An 18,060-nucleotide genomic window follows, 5' to 3' on the forward strand; every position below is an offset into this window, starting at 1 on the left:
GTCTAGTGGTAACTACTGGAGTGCATAAGCCACTTTAGAGATGGGGGCGAGCAGCTAGCAGTCCCTTGTACAAGGTTCTAAGCCTATTTGACTAATAAGAAGAAAGGTGCAAGCCTAAACTGACTCCTGACAAGTTGCGCTCATTTGTATGATATCAACTCACACACAAGCAATAACTTGACTATTTGTAAAATGAAACCATATCCAGTCTCTCAATGGGGCCTGAAAGGAACTTCTGGCACAACTCATGCCTTTCTGTTTTTATGGTTTGAAATTCTTTCTTTATTTTCATGCCTTTCTGTTTTTATGGTCTGAAATTCTTTCTTTATTTTCATAAAATTGTTCCCTGAACTTTTTATGAATATGAGCTAATTAAAACACTATTAAGTTGAGAGTAGGATTGTAGAACATAGGGTCGCTTATAGGAAAGTCCATAGAGCTAGTGAAGAGTTTTAAGAGGAGAAAGATTAATATAGCCTGTGTTCAGGAGACTAGATGGGTAGGTTCAAAAACTCGGGATGTGGACGGATTTAAATTATGGTACTCAGGAGGCTCAAGGGATAGGAATGGAGTAGGTATTCTAGTCGACGCGAACCTTAGGGAGTGTGTGGTAGAGGTAAAGAGGATCAGTGATAGGATGATGTTTCTTAAGCTAGTTATAAGCAGACTTTTTGTGAACATTGTTAGTGCATATGCACCCCATGTGGGTCTGGATGAAGAAGTCAAAATGCTCTTTTGGGAGGATTTGGATGAAGTAGTGAGAGGTATACTTAGTACTGAAAAGATTTTCATTGGTGGAGATTTCAATGGTCATATCGGTACAACTTCTAATGGTTTTGATGATGTCCATGGAGGCTTTGGTTTTGGGGAAAAGAATGGCGGCGGGGTTTCTCTCTTGGAGTTTGCCAAAGCCTTTGAGTTGGCTATTGCTAATTCTTGTTTTTCAAAGAGGGACAATCAATTGGTCACCTTTAGTAGCATGGTAGCTAGGACTCAGGTTGACTACTTACTCCTCCAGAAGGGTGATAGAGGCCTTTATAAGGATTGCAAGGTTATTCTGAGTGAAAATATTACTATCCAACATAAGCTTTTAGTGATGGACTTGGAGATTAAGAGGGATAGGAGAAAGAAGACCCTTTATGATCGATCGATGATTAGATGGGGAGGCCTAACTCCCGCCTTTTCTCGGGAGATGGGGGAGAAGTTGAATTGTTTAGGGGCTTGGAGTAGTAGCGGGGATGTGAATAACATGTGGGACATGACAGTTGGTTGCATTAGAAAAGAAGCTGTCGAGGTTCTTGGGGTATCGAGAGGAATCTTTGGTGGTCGTCAAGGAGACTTGGTGGTGGAATGGAGAACTACAAGGCAAAGTGAAAGCCAAGAAGGTTGCCTATACAGAGTGGTTGGAGTGTGTGGACAACTTTTGAACGTGTGTATATTGAGTTATGGGAAAAAGGTGGGGATAAGAGATTGTATAGTCTTGCCAAAGCGAGAGAGAGAAAAACACGTGATCTGGATCTAGTAAAGTGCATCAAGGACGAGGAGGGTGAAGTGTTAGTGGATGAGATATCTATCAAACAAAGGTGACAAACTTACTTCCACAGACTCCTAAATGAAAAAGGAGACAGAGACATTGTACTGGGTGATTTGGCGTACTCTCATAGTCTTCGAGACTTTGGGTACTGCAGGTGTTTTAAGGTTGAGTAGGTTAGGCGTGCTATTAGTAGGATGAGAAGGGGAAGAGCGACCAGGCCCGATGAGATTCCGGTAGACTTTTGGAAGAGCACTGACAAGGCAGGTTTGGAGTGTTTAACTAAGTTGTTTAATGTTATTTTAAGGACTGCTAAGATGCCTGATGAATGGAGGTGGAGTACTATGGTTCTATTGTACACGAACAAGGGTGATATCCAAAACTGTAATAATTACAAGGGTATCAAACTACTAAGCCATACTATGAAGATTTAGGAGAGAGTGGTGGAGATGTGGGTGAGGAGAGGAGTGTCAATCTCAGAGAACTAGTTCGAATTCATGGCGGGATGGTCGACTATTGAAGCAATCCATCTTATGCGGAGACTGGTGGAGAAATTTAGAGAAAGAAAAAGGGATCTCTATATGGTGTTCATTGACCTTGAAAAGGCTTATGACAAAGTTCCGAGTGATGTTCTCTAGAGGTGTTTGGAGGCTAAAGGTGTCCCGATGGTGTATATTAGGTCGATAAAAGGGCATGTCTGCTGGAGCCAAGACTTGGGTTAGGACGGTGGGAGGTGACTTAGAACATTTTCCTGTTGAGGTGAGACTACACCAGGGATCGGTGCTGAGCCCTTTTCTTTTTGCCTTGGTGATAGATGAGCTGACACGGTCTATTCAGGAAGCGGGTCCATGGTGTATGCTATTTGCCGATGATATAGTTTTGATTGATGAGAATCGGGATAGAGTTAATAATAGGTTGGAGGTTTGGAGACAAACGCTGGAGTCCAAAGGGTTCAAATTGAGCAAGACCAGGACTAAAACAAAATACTTGGAGTGCAAATTTAGTGTTGCGATGGATGAAGAGGGCAGGGAAGTGAGGCTTGCCACCCAACCTATCCCCAAGAAAGAAAGCTTTAAATATCTTGAATCCATCATCTAGAGTAGTGGGGACATCGATGATGATGTCACGCACCACATTGGGGCAGCATGGTTGAAATGGAGGCTAGCCTCTAGAGTCCTGTGTGATAAGAAGGTACCTGTCACGACCAAACCCCATAAGCCGCGATGGGTGCCCGAATTGGACACGCACATGTACCCCTGCCAACTATAAGTAAATTCGTGTCCTGCTCGACTCGTAGTGTACAAACAGGTAAGAAACCATACCAGCCGACAAGGTTGTCATAACATATAGGGTCGTTCCGTAATACATACACATGCTAGCCGACATGGCTGTTACGACTTTGGGAACGCCCAAATCATAAGTCATATGAGCATAATTGTACATACATACACATACCATCCATACCACCCACATAGATATCCACAAACCTCTAAGAGTAAGAACAGTAACATAAGACGGGACATGGCCCCCGCCGTACCCGTGAACAAAAGGAATATATACATCAAAGTTTAGTACCCAAAATTAGGCTCCAGCACAATGGAGCACCTCTGGACCACTGAGTGGGACTCCTATGCTGGCGGATCTCCAAATTGTGTATCTGTACCTGCGGGCATGAACACAGCCCCCCGAGGAAAGGGGGTCAGTACGACATATGTACTGAGTATGTAAAACATAACATAACATATCCAAAAGCATATCTGAAACAGAAGTAGGGGATAAAATATCATAAGGAAGTTACAATTACCGTGGGGGTGCAGGGGACAAGTATAAAATTTAACAGAGTACTGTACCTGCACCTTACTAAGTAAGGTCATGTATATCATTATCACGTACCGTATCCGGCCCGCTTGGGGACCCGACGTTACAAATGCATCATTTTATCATCGTAGGCATATGCATACTATTAGCGCTGTGGGACGTATAGCCCGATCCATATAGATATGATAGGTTAGTGCCGAGGAACGTCCGGCCCGATCCCTACACATAATATGTTAGTGCCGAGGAGCGTTCGACCCGATCCATATATATAATACGTTAGTGTCGAGGAACGTACGGCCCGATCCTTATACATATAACACGTTAGTGCCGAGGAATGTACGGCCCGATCCCTATACATATAATAATGCATATATGTGCACATAAAACTTGGTAGCATAACAAACGTTCCCGAATATCATCATAAGATGTGTCAAAGAGTCTCTAGGTATAAGAGTTTACACATCCAATCATTACTCAGCCAATAGAAGGGTCGAGGAATAGGAGTTTCACCACTTTAAGAATCCTAACCTCAAGAAGTGAGTACAAGTCATGATTTATACCTGAAACCTATAAATGGGATCACCTCTAACTCATACCATATATTGCTTCACTTACATCCTACTGTTTCAAAAGAAGAAAGGGATAGGTTTCACGTGTACTACTTTTTGTCAGGTTTCTACTTACAAGTCCATAACTCAACTATCGCAGGAGTTCTAATATCGAGAAGTGAATAAGATTGACGAACCATACTCAGGGTTCTATGAATGGAATTATTCCCACATTACATACACAATCCACTTAAGACTGAGATATGCCAACAGAAAAGAAAGATAGACTTTACGTACTCCTCACTTCCTAACGTATGGATGGCTTGAGAGGTCCTAGTTCAATTACTGTAAGAGTGCTTTCATTAAGAAGTAAATAAGGGTCGTGAATTACGCTTGGCATTTATGAGTAGATTTACCCTCAGGCTCATATCATTCACTACTTAACTTGAAAACATGCCAAAAGAAGAGAAAGAATAGGCTTTACATACATTACCTTTTATCATATAAAAAAAACCTTAAAAATGAAATAACATGACTATTACAGGAGTTCCACCATCATGAAGTGGATAAGAATTATGAACTGTACTCGGAGCTTTACGAATGGAATAACTCCCAATTTCACATACATAATACTTACATCCAAGACATGCCAAAAGAGAAGAAAGGGTAGCTTCACATGCCTTTTACGGACTTCTATTAATCGCGTTCACGTCGTCGTCCTCCAAACCTATTTAACATGGAAGCAATAGGAATATCAACCACCTTAGACTTTTCCAGCATCTTATATTACCTACGAGTATTCACAACATTCATTTCCTCGCTCGCCTTCTCGACTAGTTCCTTAACTAGTTAAGGCGTTAACGGAAATCGGACAACATCTCCCCTATAATGTGCCTTATCCGAATTTCCAATTACAATCCTCATACCTACAACCAACCAACAACAACAACCTGCAGCATATGTTTAAGCAATTCATATCAACAATATACAATATAAACTCCAAACAACTCGCTCGAAATTACACAACCAAAATAGGGTTTCTAGTTTCAATTTTGTAAAACCTTTAACCGTACGAAGCGGGGGGTCGTGTGGCTTCAACCAGCAGCTTCCTCACCTATTTTAGAACACTTTTAGGCCCTGCAACACATCACCACACACCTGCAGCCACACCCCACAAGCACAACACCTTGCTTCGACTACAATTTAACTATAGCGACTCTAATTTGGTTTGTTTCGAACGTCAAGCATATTTATGGAATTTACATATTTCCAGCCACTACACAACGTATAATACACTTCATAACCACACCATAAACTCCAAATTGAAAGAAAAACCCTTACCTTAACCTAAACTCATCAAACTCGCCAAAACTATCAAAACGTGAATTCTGGACAGCCTACTGTCTTGTATTGTCGCTTAGTTTCGAAGGGGTAATTGAGGGAAACAAGATTTGTGGCCTCAATGAAAGTTATAGACATGTGTCTTAGGTTCGCATACAATTTCGAATCACCCCTACAGCAATTTAGTACAAAAAGATATGCCCAAAATACCAACAGCAGTCCGTGTAGGATTTTCAAAACAAAATCTGGAAAGCACCTCCCCTATACTTCATCACCCTTTTTCGAGCAGAGAAAAGCAAAACTGAGTTTTAGAGGCTAAATTAAAGTTATAGACCTATGAAATAGCTTTCCAAAACATCTTGAATCACTCGAAACGAAGCTTTACACAAGGAGTTATACTAGTATTACTAATAGCAGTCCCATTTAAAACCGGGTTTGTTAACAAGAACAAAAACCTCCTCGTCGTCCCAACGATAAATTTTATGTTGTTAAACACCGTTGCTTAACTGAAGAATACCTTAGACACTTAAGCTACAGAATGAAATCGGAGGACTTACCTCAAAGCCATGGCTGCCGTAGCTCGTTCCTCAATGTTTCTCATCTTTTTTCTAAGTGTAAAAAGGATGGAAAATGAAGGCTTAGTCATAAGACTAAGTATATATAACCTTCCCTAGGATGTGACACGTGGCATCCCCTAGGGGTGACACATGGCAGTCCCCCTAGGGTGCCACCTCACGCATGCAACCAATCATACGCTGCCACGTGGCAGTGTGGGTCCACCCCAAGTAGGTGGGTCACCTACTTAGCCCAAGTAGGTGTGTCACCTACTTGTCACCTGCTTGCTTCATTTTTGTGAGTTCGTAATCTCGTCTCACTTCAAGAGCCTACGTATTTCTTGCTACTTAAGCTCGACGTGTGCTCCAGGAGCTTAATTATGCAAGACGTCCAAATCGGTAGCTTATGCAAGTAGGTCGAGTCCTACGACTCATTACTTAGCTTCCAACTCTTTCCAACTTCTTCTAACCCTATTTCCAATCTTCTCTATTATGGAGTATCTCATTCTCCTTTCCTTAGAGTTATTTGATAGCGTTGTAACTAATCGGGGTCACATGGCAACTCTTAAGAAGTTTAAGAAGGCTTTCCGAAGTTCAGAAGTATGGGGCATAACAGTACCGCCTAAACTTAAAGGTAAGTTCTACAGAATGTTTGTTAGACCAGCGTTGTTATATGGAGTGGAGTGCTGGCCAGTAAAGAATTCTCATGTTCAGAAGATGTATGTTGCGGAGATGAGGATGCTGAGATGGATGTGTGGACACACTAGGAGTAATAAGATCAGGAATGAGATTATTCGAGAGAAGGTGAGAGTGGCATCCGTGGTCCACAAGTTGAGAGAAGTGAGACTAAGATGGTTTGGGTATGTGTAGAGGAGGGGTGTCGACGTCCCAGTTAGGAGGTGCGAGCGATTGGATTTGGAGGCTATGCGGAGGGGTAGGGGTAGATCGAAAAAGTATTGGAGAGAGCTGATTAGACAAGATATGGCGGTACTTCATATCACCGAGGACATGACCTTAGATAGAAAAGATTGAAGGCCGCGGATTAGGGTAGAAAGCTAGTAGGGATAGAATGGTGTCTTACCGTGTGTATGTTTAGGGCGGTTGTAGGTCTAGGCGTGCCTTTATAGTTGTGTTGCTATTGACTTTGATTATTGCAGTACTTTGCTATAATTATTGTTCTTGTCTTGTAAATTTTGCATTGCATTTTATTTTTATTTTTATTTTTATTTTTACTTTTTATTTATTTATTCATTTTTTATTTTTTATTTTTTTCTTTATGCTATATATATTGTTTTTTTCTCTTGTATTTGGAACTGTGACTTTTGAGCCGAGGGTTTTTCGAAAACAACTTCTCTATCTTAATGAGGTGGTGGTAAGGTCTGTGTATATCCTACCCTCCCCAGACCCCACTTGTGGGACTGGGTTGTTGGTTCGCTTGCAAGGCCAGCATGTGTCGTCTCCAGCACTGTTAAGAATCTTCTAGCAAGAGTTTAAATAGAACACTGCATCTGTCTGCCTAGTCCATATGGAAGTATCTGGTACCTTTTCTTCCAAGACCACCTTCTTGGGATCATCTAAAACAAAGGAATTTCCCAATCAAAACAATCTTTATGAAAATTAAGCCATAGTTGATTCCCCATCAATCCAAGACTAAAGCACCAATATTTGAAATGGTCATAAAGATCACGATATTGAGTCATTAGTGGAGCATGTCCAATCTGAATGTCTTGCCAGAACCTTGTACATGAAGCATGCCCACCTTGATTGTTGTATTAATACCTAAAGGAAACTAAAGGCAGCATATGTGTCCATAAGCTCAAACCATGGAAAAATTAATTGGGCCCATAAACCAAAGAGATTGTGCTCCATATTTATCCGATATTATCCTTCTCCAAAAAGTCCTTTTCCGCATCTTCAAAGCCACTTCATAAGTAGATTTTCGGGTGATTTCAAGTTTCGAATGCCAAGCCACCCTCTTTCTTTAATTCTTCTTGACCTTACCCACTTCAGCAGTGAAAGGGCCTTTTCTCTTTCTTGCCTCCCCATAAAAAAGTTTCACCGAATTCTGCCCTTGTTTTTTCTCACACTGACTGGCATGGGAAGTAGTGCCACAAGGTATATAGGAAGCGAATCCAGAACACTGTACCTGTCTCCCAAAGATAAGTATCATCTTTTTCACATAGCTAGTCTCTTTTCACATTGTTCTTCTATTTTTTTGCCACACTTGTTCTGCCTTGTACCTAGTCCCCAAAGGAATTCCTTGATATTTTGGTAGGGAGATCCCAAATATCACAACCCAGCTCCCCAAGTAATTTTTTTGATAAAAGTAATGAATTTTTTCTTATGTGTAGGCATAACAAGCTGCCCGCATACCAGAAGTATACCCAAAGTAGAAAACCTACAAAATAAATATCGTTTTCTGCTAATGATATCAATCTTCTATACATAAAGAAACATCATGGGTGCACCAATTGGAAATAAGTGATAAGAGACTATTCCTCACGTGAACAAAATTCAACTTTGCACCCTTAAAAGCCTTTTCTTTCTCTTTAAACGACCCACGTAAGTGCTAGTGGTGCCACATTCCATGCCTTGTGGCATCACTCAAGTTACCCCTAATTATATTGCTGTTTTGTGCCCTCCCGTAAGACAATGCCCCTCTTGTACTGAAAGAGCTAGAAGTGTGATTGGAAGTGTAGCTCGCTTAAAGAATTTGCTACTTGACACTGGAATTATTATCGTTAATAGATCCATTTATTATGTTGGCTGTATTTGATAACTAGTTAGAGAATGTCATCCATACACATGTTCTGAACCAGAAATGCACCAAGGAGATTAGATCTTGTATTTGAAGTTTGCCAGTCAGCATGTTTTTTTTTTTTTTGGTCAACATGCTTCCTTTCATGTTTTAGAATGTGATGTGGTAGAGGTCACAAACACACCTAAGTGCTGTATAATGCAGTCTGATAATACAATGCCCCTTATGGACTGGAGGGCAGGATTAGAAGTGTGTTTGAAAGTGTAATTAGCTTGAAATTGTTTGAAACCAAATTTCTTATTGTTTATTAGTCATATTATTTTGTAGGTGTAATTTGATGATTAGTCAGATATTGTCGTGTGTACACTTCTGATTCTGAACTTGGAATACACCAAGGAAAAATCTTTTATTTGAAGATTAGCTTGTCAGCAAGTTGGTTCATCCTGGATTACTTAGCATGTAAAAAATTCTCTCTCAAGTTTTTGTTGTGCTGAAGATCTAAAAGTTTACCCGGTTATTCTATATATTTTATGGGTCACGTTGCTAAAAAAATAGCTAAGTTTTTTCTGCAAAATTATCCTGTATCCAAGGTTGTTGGCCTCTCGGGGGGGGGGGGGGGTAAAAAGTAATATTATTAGAGGAATATGAAATGTTTAAAATTTCATCATATTTTGCTGCTAATATTCTTTCAGTACGCACTGTAATACAATCCATTCTTCACTTTGTCAGAATTACCATTTTTATCTTTTGCTAACCGTTTTACAGAACAATGTGAATACGTCAGAATGATCTTTCGTTGTCGAAAGGATATTCTTTAGTTCCTCTTTTTTGCATTGCTTGTGTTTTAACTATCTTTTAATTTGATTTTGGGATTTTCTTATGTAAAAACCACACATTCCATATCTCTCTGTGGCTGTCTCCATTTCCTTTTTCTTCTTTCTGATAAATAATTGTTGTGATCTAGTGTTAGGAGTTTGAAATCTAACTTTCTTTTTTATATTCAGCTTCAGTAATCGTAACTTGCTATTTTGTAGTTCTCGCAATCTGGGATTTTCGTGCTGCTTTTGCGTTTGGCCCAAGGGCTGTACTTGGAGAAAACCAGTGAAATCGTTATGACTCTTGGATTGCTCAGCCGGCTTGTGACTTTCAACATGGTAATCCACACGGAATAAATTTTTCCTTTGCATGGTGATTTTGATATAGCTATTGCAACCGCCAAATCTAAGCGATTAGAGTTGGTCCTTCGTGTCAGTGCATCCATGTAAATACATTTGCACTGATTTATAGTTGATTTAGTGTGGCTGATGATGGGTGATACATTTGTATCCATTTGCACTGGTGGGTGCAGATGATGTTTGCTATGCTACTTCTGAAATCTTAGCTCTCTTAGTGATTCCCTTTTCTGCTGTCCAGATTTTACTATGATTAATATGGTCCTTTGTCAACTGCAGTAAGGGCTGCAGTAATGACTGCTCTTGTTCTTTAAGAGCTCTTTTGGAAGTATACCTTGTAGTTGGATTTGGGTATAATTGAATGTAAATTACACAATTTTGGATTGTTTTGATTGGCGTAATTACATGGTCTGCATGGGATAGGATGTAAGTAAGGGGAGTAATTACACTCTCCAATTCTCAAGAGGAGTTAAGAGTTACTGGTAATTCCCAGGTGATTTTTCAAATTCTCTTTTATTCTAGTCTTTCAAACATATTACTCCCTCTCTTCCAATTTATGTGATATAGTTTGAAGGCATGTAGTTTAAGAAAGAAATGAAGACATTTGGAACTTGTGTAAAATATGCCATAACATTTGTGTGGCTATAGCCTTTAACATGCCATGATATTGTGGTTATAAAAGATTATCATAAGGGTATACATTGTTTCTAAATTTCTTTTTGACATAGGTGACTAGTTCTATTTCTGTAACACAAGTACATGGGTTGTACTGAAACCATATTTACAAAAGATCTCAAAAATCTAATGTCCTATCCCCATAATGAGTCTAAGACATCAATGATAGATACAATATCACTAGAGTATATCTGGTTACACCAAAAACATAAACGATAAAGACAGTATCATTAGAGTATATCTGGTTACACCAAAAACATAAAAGTCAAAAATACAATTCATTTTGGCTTGTGGTATAGTATTCTCCATATTCTCAAAAACTCTTAAGGTTCCTCTCCTTCCATATTGTCCACCATATAGTTGCAGGTATGATTCTCCAGTTGTTCCTGTTCTTAGCCTGTACTCCTGCTTCTTCCCAATTATGTAATATGTTAGAATACGAATAGGTGTATACAATCCTATTTAGAATAGGAATAGGAATAGGATAGTAATATGAATAAAAATAGTAAATAGTATCCTACTTGGTAAATGATGTATTGTAGTGTCTGTAAATAGGGCGTCAACGTAATAATGTAGATACACAATTCAATAATATTTTTCTTTTATATTTCTCACATGGTATCAGGGCCTCTACGATCTAGATAGATAATCAAAGAGCTTCTGCTGCCGGCCGACAGTTATTACCTATATATGTCGCTCGTTTGGCCAATGATTATGTTAGCAAAAGTTGGGTCACCGTGTATCTTTTTGGTAACTATTTTCTCATTTCTAATTTGTGTAGCACTGTGCCCTCTTTTCGGTGACTACCTTTTATATTCGATTTGCGCAACACCATGCCATCTTTTCGGTGACTACTTTTTTCATATCCTATTTGTGTAGCACTGCATCATCTTTCTGGTGACTACTTTCTCATATCCAATTTGCATAGCACCGTGCATCTTTTCGGTGACTACTTTCTCATATCTGATTTGTGTAGCATCGTGCATCTCTTTGGACTACTTCTCATAGTTAATTTGAGTAGTACCGTAGATTTTCGAACTACTTTCTCATATCTAAGTTGCATAGCACTGTGTGTCTTTTCGGTGACTCGCCAGGTTTGATTTGCGTTTGCGTAGTTCTATTTGTCTTTCTGGTGACTCCTCAAATTTGATTTGCATAGGGTCGTTCCATTATTCCCACCCTACCCATATAATTTTCTTTCTTTGTAGGGTCGTGCCATCATTCCAACCCTATCCATATAATTTTATTTCTCAGATTGTGACCACTTTCAACCATCAAATCTAGTAATTCGGCGCATGAACATGTTTCGGCTAGGGACTTTCTTTTTTAAGGTCTACTAATCCCTTGATTTCGAGATGATCCATATATTTTATATATGATTTCGAGCACTTTATGTTTCAGATTTACTTTTGTCAAAAAAGAAGAAGGTATACTCAGATATTTGGGCTGGTGGGATAGATTACAATGATATTTTCTCTCCCGCGGCTAAAATAGGATATGTCCGCCTTTTTCTATCTATGGTTGTTGTTCTCCATTGGTCTTTTTAATCTATTGAACATTAAGAATGTTTTTCTCCACAATGATCTCGAGGAAGAAGTCTATATGGAGCAACCAACCTGATTTTGTTGCTCAGAGGGAGTCTAGTAGCCTTGTATGTCGATTGTGTAAGTCACTCTATGGTCTGAAACAATCTTCTCAAGGTTGGTTTGGGAAGTTCAACACTATACTGCAATTCAAGAATTTATCACTCTGTCTTTTATCGACATTAATCATTATGCATCAAATCTAGTATATCATGAGAAGACCAAGCACATTGAGATTGACTGGCATTATACATCAACTATAGTATTCATGAAAAGACTAAGTACATTGAGATTGACTATCAATTTTGTGAAGTCGAGTGATCAACTTGCAGATGTCTCATCAAGCCCCTCATCGTTCCTCGTATTAATTACATTTTTAACAAGCTAGGTATATAGGACTTGTATGCTCTAGCTTTAGATGGAGTGTTAGAATAGGAATATGTATACACAATCCTACTTAGAATAGGAATAGGAATAAGAATAAGAATAGTAATAGGAATAGAAATAGTAAATAGTATTCTACTTGGTAAATGATTGTATTGTAGTGTCTATAAATAGGGTGTCAATGTAATAATGTGGATACACAATTCAATAATATTTTTCTCCTATATTTCTCACATAATGCTTTTGTGCTTTTCTCAGGAATGGACCTTATATGTTTTTGAGACTTGGGAATAATCTCCACAGTTGACTTATGACCTTGCAATATATAAATAGATGGGCAACTGTTTCTGCAGTTTCCCACAGAAAAAACATCTGGAACATAAAGGGATCCCCCTCTTCATCAAGTTATCTTGTGTCAGCACAACTTCCTTAGCCAATAACCAAACAAAAGCAAGCTACTTTGTGTGGGATTTTGGCTTTCCAAATGTGTTTCCAAGGCCATTGGAGTATCTGCTGGTTTAGTTGGTTAATCTTCCTATAGGCTGCATTACTTTAGAAGTCCCGTTACTATTTCACTGCCACTGTAGTATGTCTTATCCTGCCTTCAAACCACTAAATTTGTCAATGGTGCTGAAGAATTCTGCTACTCTTGGTATCTCCCAATCATTGAAGTGTCGCCTGAACACAAAATTCCACCCTTGAGGTGTCCACAATTCTGCTATTGTTCTCTGTTGATGTAAAACTAAGTTGTAAATATTTGGGAATAGTGTCTCCATGTTGCCTGCGTCATGCCAATCATCCTTCCAGAATGCAGTTTAACTCCATTTGCCACTTTGATTATGGTGTTAACTTTTCATTCGTTCCACAAAATTCTTATAGATTTCCATAAGCTAACACCATAAGGAGTAGTGACTCATTTGTCATCCAGTTATCATTCTCCACATATTTAGCTTTGATGACTGTGCCCAATAGATTTTGATTTTCATTTGAATATTTCCGTAGCCATTTCATTCTTAAAGCTTTACTTTGATTCTTCAGATTCTTGATCCCCAATCCTCCAAATCCCTTCTCATTGATCACTGCCTTCCATTTGACTAGGTGGTAACCCTTCCTGTCTTTGTTCCCTTGCCATAAGAATTTCCTCCTGATGCTATCCAACCTATTGATGATTCCTGTTGGGACAGGAAATAATGACATCATATATGTTGGAAGTACATCAATCACAAAGTTTATCAAAGTCAATCTTCCAGCCAGTGACAAATATTGGGACTTCATAGACTTGGGTGCTGTTTGGCCACAAATATATTTGGGAAAAACTTGAAAAGAACTTCGGAACTAGCGTTTGACCATATAACTTGCCACTACTTGGCAAATATATTTGACAAACATCCAAGTTCTCAAGTTCTAGAAAAACTAGAATTTGGGCCAAATTCTAGTATTTGAGAATTTTTTTAAAATTTTAAAATTAACCCAAACTTTATATTTTATAAAAACACCCATCATTTTTAGTTTTGGACTAAATTTCAGTTCTAGTTTGTTGTACAAAATTTATACTGTTATATACATATTTTATACAATTTTTATCCTAGGTTGCTCTCCTAAATCACTTCCAATTACAAGTACTAATAATAGTTTTTCATATACAAATCAATGGTTTTTTTTTCTTTCTCCTTTTTCAAATTCATATTAATTGTGTTTGTTGTCATGACTTTTCACGCAACATGTTCATTATAAAATGATAATACAAACTTTTGGGTATTTTTAATAATTTTAAAGCTTATGAGTATAAATCACATTTTTTAAAAGGTCAAATATTTCTCCCAAAATCTATGGCCAAATGCATGGTGAATCTTCACCCAAACCTTCATTGAAAAATGACTTGCCAAAAATATTTGGGAATTTGTGGCCAAACGCTAGCTTAGACTTGGCCCTCAAAGGCAATCCAAGGTAGATAGTTGGTAGAGCACCCACTTCAGACCCTAAGATTGTTTTTAAGATTTCCATGTTTGGCACTTCATTAACCGGGTATAGGAACTAGGAAGCTTTTCCTCCAGTTAACATGTAAACCTGACATTCCTTCAAATATTACCAAGATCACTCGGAGTATTTTGAGATGCTCTTCATCAGCATCACAAAATATAAGTGTGTCATCTTCATACTGAAGGTGAGCTATCTTCAAGCTATCCCTTCCAGCCCTAGCAACTTCAATTCCTCTTAACCAACCTTCCCTGTTTGCTGTCAAAATCATGTTGTTCAGTCCCCCCGTGACTAAGAGGAACAACAATGTTGATAGAGGATTATCTTGTCTTAGGTCCCTCTGTGAATTAAAGTATCTGCTGGTGAACCATTAATCAGTACAGAGAAGTTGTTGAAATGCAAAATTTAATTCACTGATTCCATTTGTGACCAAATCCCACCTCATTTTTTTTGGTTTCGATTTTAGTCGGTTCTTTCGGTTTTCTCGGTTTTTTGATTTTTTTACAATTACACTGTGGTTGAAAAAGAAATCAAATTGAAGAGGTTGTTCCCTTGATCGTGTGATTTAATGCCGTAGTTGAAGTTCTCAATTGAAGGTTGTTCCCTTGATCGTGTGATTATATTGCTTAATGGCATCTCAAAGACATTTGATGAAATAAAATCAGAAAAAATAAGCTATACAATGGCTTCTTTAAGACATTGTCTTAGGAAAACATATCAAAAACTCAAAAAAAGACAACACATGTCAATTGTTTTAGTCACATTACAAGCCCAAATATGAAATAACATATGTAAACAGTGAAAGTTATAAACTAATTTAAAAAATACTTACAAAAGATATTATAATAAATATTTTTTGTGTATAAAAAATTTAAAATTATGTATATATTATGTCAGTTTGGTTTTGATTTGGTTTTGATTTTTTTCTATTAATACCAAACCAAACCAACAACGATCGGTTTATTTTTTTCAACACTAAACCAACCAAACCAAACCACAAATTGAGTTTTTTTGTCGGTTTGACTTGGTTCGTTTGTTTGATTTGACTTGACGGTTTTACTTTACACCCCTAGTTGTAGCAATGTTGTCCAGAGTATCCAACTTCTCTAGTAGACTCTTTCTTTGTTGACCCAGGTTTCCATGCTCACTTCTACTCCTTTTTTTCAGTTTATGTTTCAAGGCTTTTAATTTGGAAGCTAGGAGATAATCAGGTCTCCCCTCATAATCAAAAGAACTCCACCACACTTTCACTCTATTAATGAAACCTTCAGTGCCACGCCGCCAATTCTCAAACTTGAAATAACTCTTGTTAGTCTTCTAGGAACCTCCTTGAATTGCAATTTAGAAGTGCCATTCTTTCTGGAATGGACAAAAAACAAAGTATCACATAAACAGGAAAGGAGAGATTATTATTATATACTCATATTTCTTCCATTTCAAAAATAGGAGCATTTATTTTAAATAATTTTGTGTTTACTGGTTTTCTTTCTTTCTTATGATTAGTACAAGTATTTTGTTATAGAAAAATGTTTTCTAAATTCCTATATTCTTTTATTATGTAAAAATTGAACAAATCACGGATTCCATCATATTCATATGTGTGGAAAGATACTAATTACTCTTTATGATAGTAGCTATCAATTTATAATTAATATATATATACCTAGTAATAAATAAAATTTAATATATGTATATGGACATATATTTGTTACACATTAGAACATGTTTATCTAAAAAGGTTTATTTAATCAATATTGTTAACTTCATTTTAAAATTAAAAAAACAATCTATGTAATTTTACTTGTGCAATCAAAATGACATGGAATTACATTGTAATTATGTTATGAAAAAACAAAAAATCATGTAATTTGTAATTCTTCCCTAGTAATTACACCAAATCTAATTACAAGGTGTTCTTCTCAATAAGCTTGCCCCTCTTCTACCATACTTCCAAAGAAAACAACAACTTCGTTTGTTTAGTCAAATACTCAAAGCAAGTGTTTTGGAAAGACCAACCACATGATAGGTCTTTTTCATGTCTATGCCAAGTCTAAGTTTGTTCAGTTTCACGTAGTTGAATGCAAAGAGGTATTCTCAGTTTCACCTAGTTTCTAAGTTCATGTTTTCTTAAGTTTTCCTTTTTGTTAAAAGAGATGTGGTTTTGATGAAGCAAGAGGAAAGAAAATTACACAAATAAAAGATGTTTCTTAATAAATGTGAGTGTTACTATGCTGCAAAATAGATAGTCTCTTAAATGGCCGTAGTTTGGCTTCTTGGTCATGTTTACAAACTCCAACAACTTGCCAAACAATTATCTTTACAAGTTGCTATACTTTGCTCAAACCATGTTTGTTTAACTTCTACCGCTGTTGGCATAAAAAAGTAGTTGGCTTTCTTGCTAGATTGAAAAATACTGTAGGGAGAATGAAACAACTTTTAAAATGCTTCTTATAAGAATGGACCTTGGCCAACCCTAACTCAATCCCAAAAAGCAGCTCATGAGGTGAGGATTGCCCTAAGTCATATAAGGAGCCTAATATATAATCCGACAACTGGTTTGAAAAACTCAATATGAGAAGATATGACACTTAAGCTGTATTCAACCTTAAAAGTTAGGTCATGATGGGCGGAATGCCCAAGACAATATAAAGAGACCACAATCCATTCTCAATCTGTGTGAGACTTGACATGACTCCAACTTTGTTTGTTTAGTCAAATACTCAAAACAAGTGTTTTGGAAAGACCAGCCATTTGATAGGTCTTTTTCATGTCTATGCCAAGTTTAAGTTTGTTCAGTTTCACGTAGTTGAATGCAAGGAGGTATTCTCAGTTTCACCTAGTTGCTAAGTTCATGTTTTCTTAAGTTTTCCTTTTTTGTTAAAAGAGATGTGGTTTTGATGAAGCAAGAGGAAAGCAAATTATGTGACATAAATGATGTTTCTTAATAAATGTGAGTGTTACTATGCTGCAAAATAGATACTCTCTTAAATGGCCGTAGTTTGGCTTCTTCGTCATGTTTACAAACTCCAACAACTTGTCAAACAATTATCTTCACAAGTTGCTATACTTTGCTCAAACCATAATTGTTTCATTTCTACCGCTGCAGGCATAAAAAAGTAGTTGGCTTTCTTGCTAGATTGAAATATACTGTAGGGAGAATGAAACAACTTTTAAATTGCTTCTTATAAGAATGGACCTTGGCCAACCCTAAATCCCAAAAACCAACTCATGAGGTAAGGATTGCCCAAAGCCATATAAGGAGCCTAATATATAATCCCATAACTGGTCCGAAAAACTCAATATGCTCCTATGACACTTGAGCTGTATTCAACCTTAAAAGTTAGGTCATGACGGGAGTAATACCCAAGATAATATAAAGAGAGCACAACCCATTCTCAATCTATGTAGGACTTGACATGACTCCACACCTTCGGATCGGACAATTAGAGGGTGGATAACATAACATGAACTTAATTTTGAGAAACACAAGAAAGTGTCTGATGGGTCTAATGCTGTTACCATGTCAAAAAATGGATCTTAGGTTTAATTCAACTTCAAAAGTTAGCTCACGAGAGGAGGATCACCCAAAACCATTTTAGGAGACTACAACCTAGTCCCTCAAACAAAAGGAAATGAGTTGTTATCTTCTTTTAAGAACTTTGAACAATCCTCATGAGCTACCTTTTGAGGTTGAATTAGGCCCAAGGTCCATTTGTTAA

The 18,060-nt window shown here is 37.6% G+C and overlaps 1 protein-coding gene across 4 annotated transcripts in view; it reads left to right on the forward strand.

Moving 5' to 3' along the window:
* Positions 1-18,060, forward strand: part of LOC129904547 (uncharacterized) — a 77,033-nt gene that overhangs the window by 20,636 nt on the left and 38,337 nt on the right. For all 4 annotated transcript variants that reach the window (XM_055980105.1, XM_055980106.1, XM_055980107.1 and 1 more), the window contains one exon: positions 9,585-9,704. In XM_055980105.1, the coding sequence (XP_055836080.1) occupies positions 9,585-9,704 (120 nt within the window). The remainder of the gene's footprint in view (positions 1-9,584; positions 9,705-18,060) is intronic.

Source organism: Solanum dulcamara, chromosome 9, assembly GCF_947179165.1.
Source record: "Solanum dulcamara chromosome 9, daSolDulc1.2, whole genome shotgun sequence".
Lineage (NCBI taxonomy): Eukaryota > Viridiplantae > Streptophyta > Magnoliopsida > Solanales > Solanaceae > Solanum > Solanum dulcamara.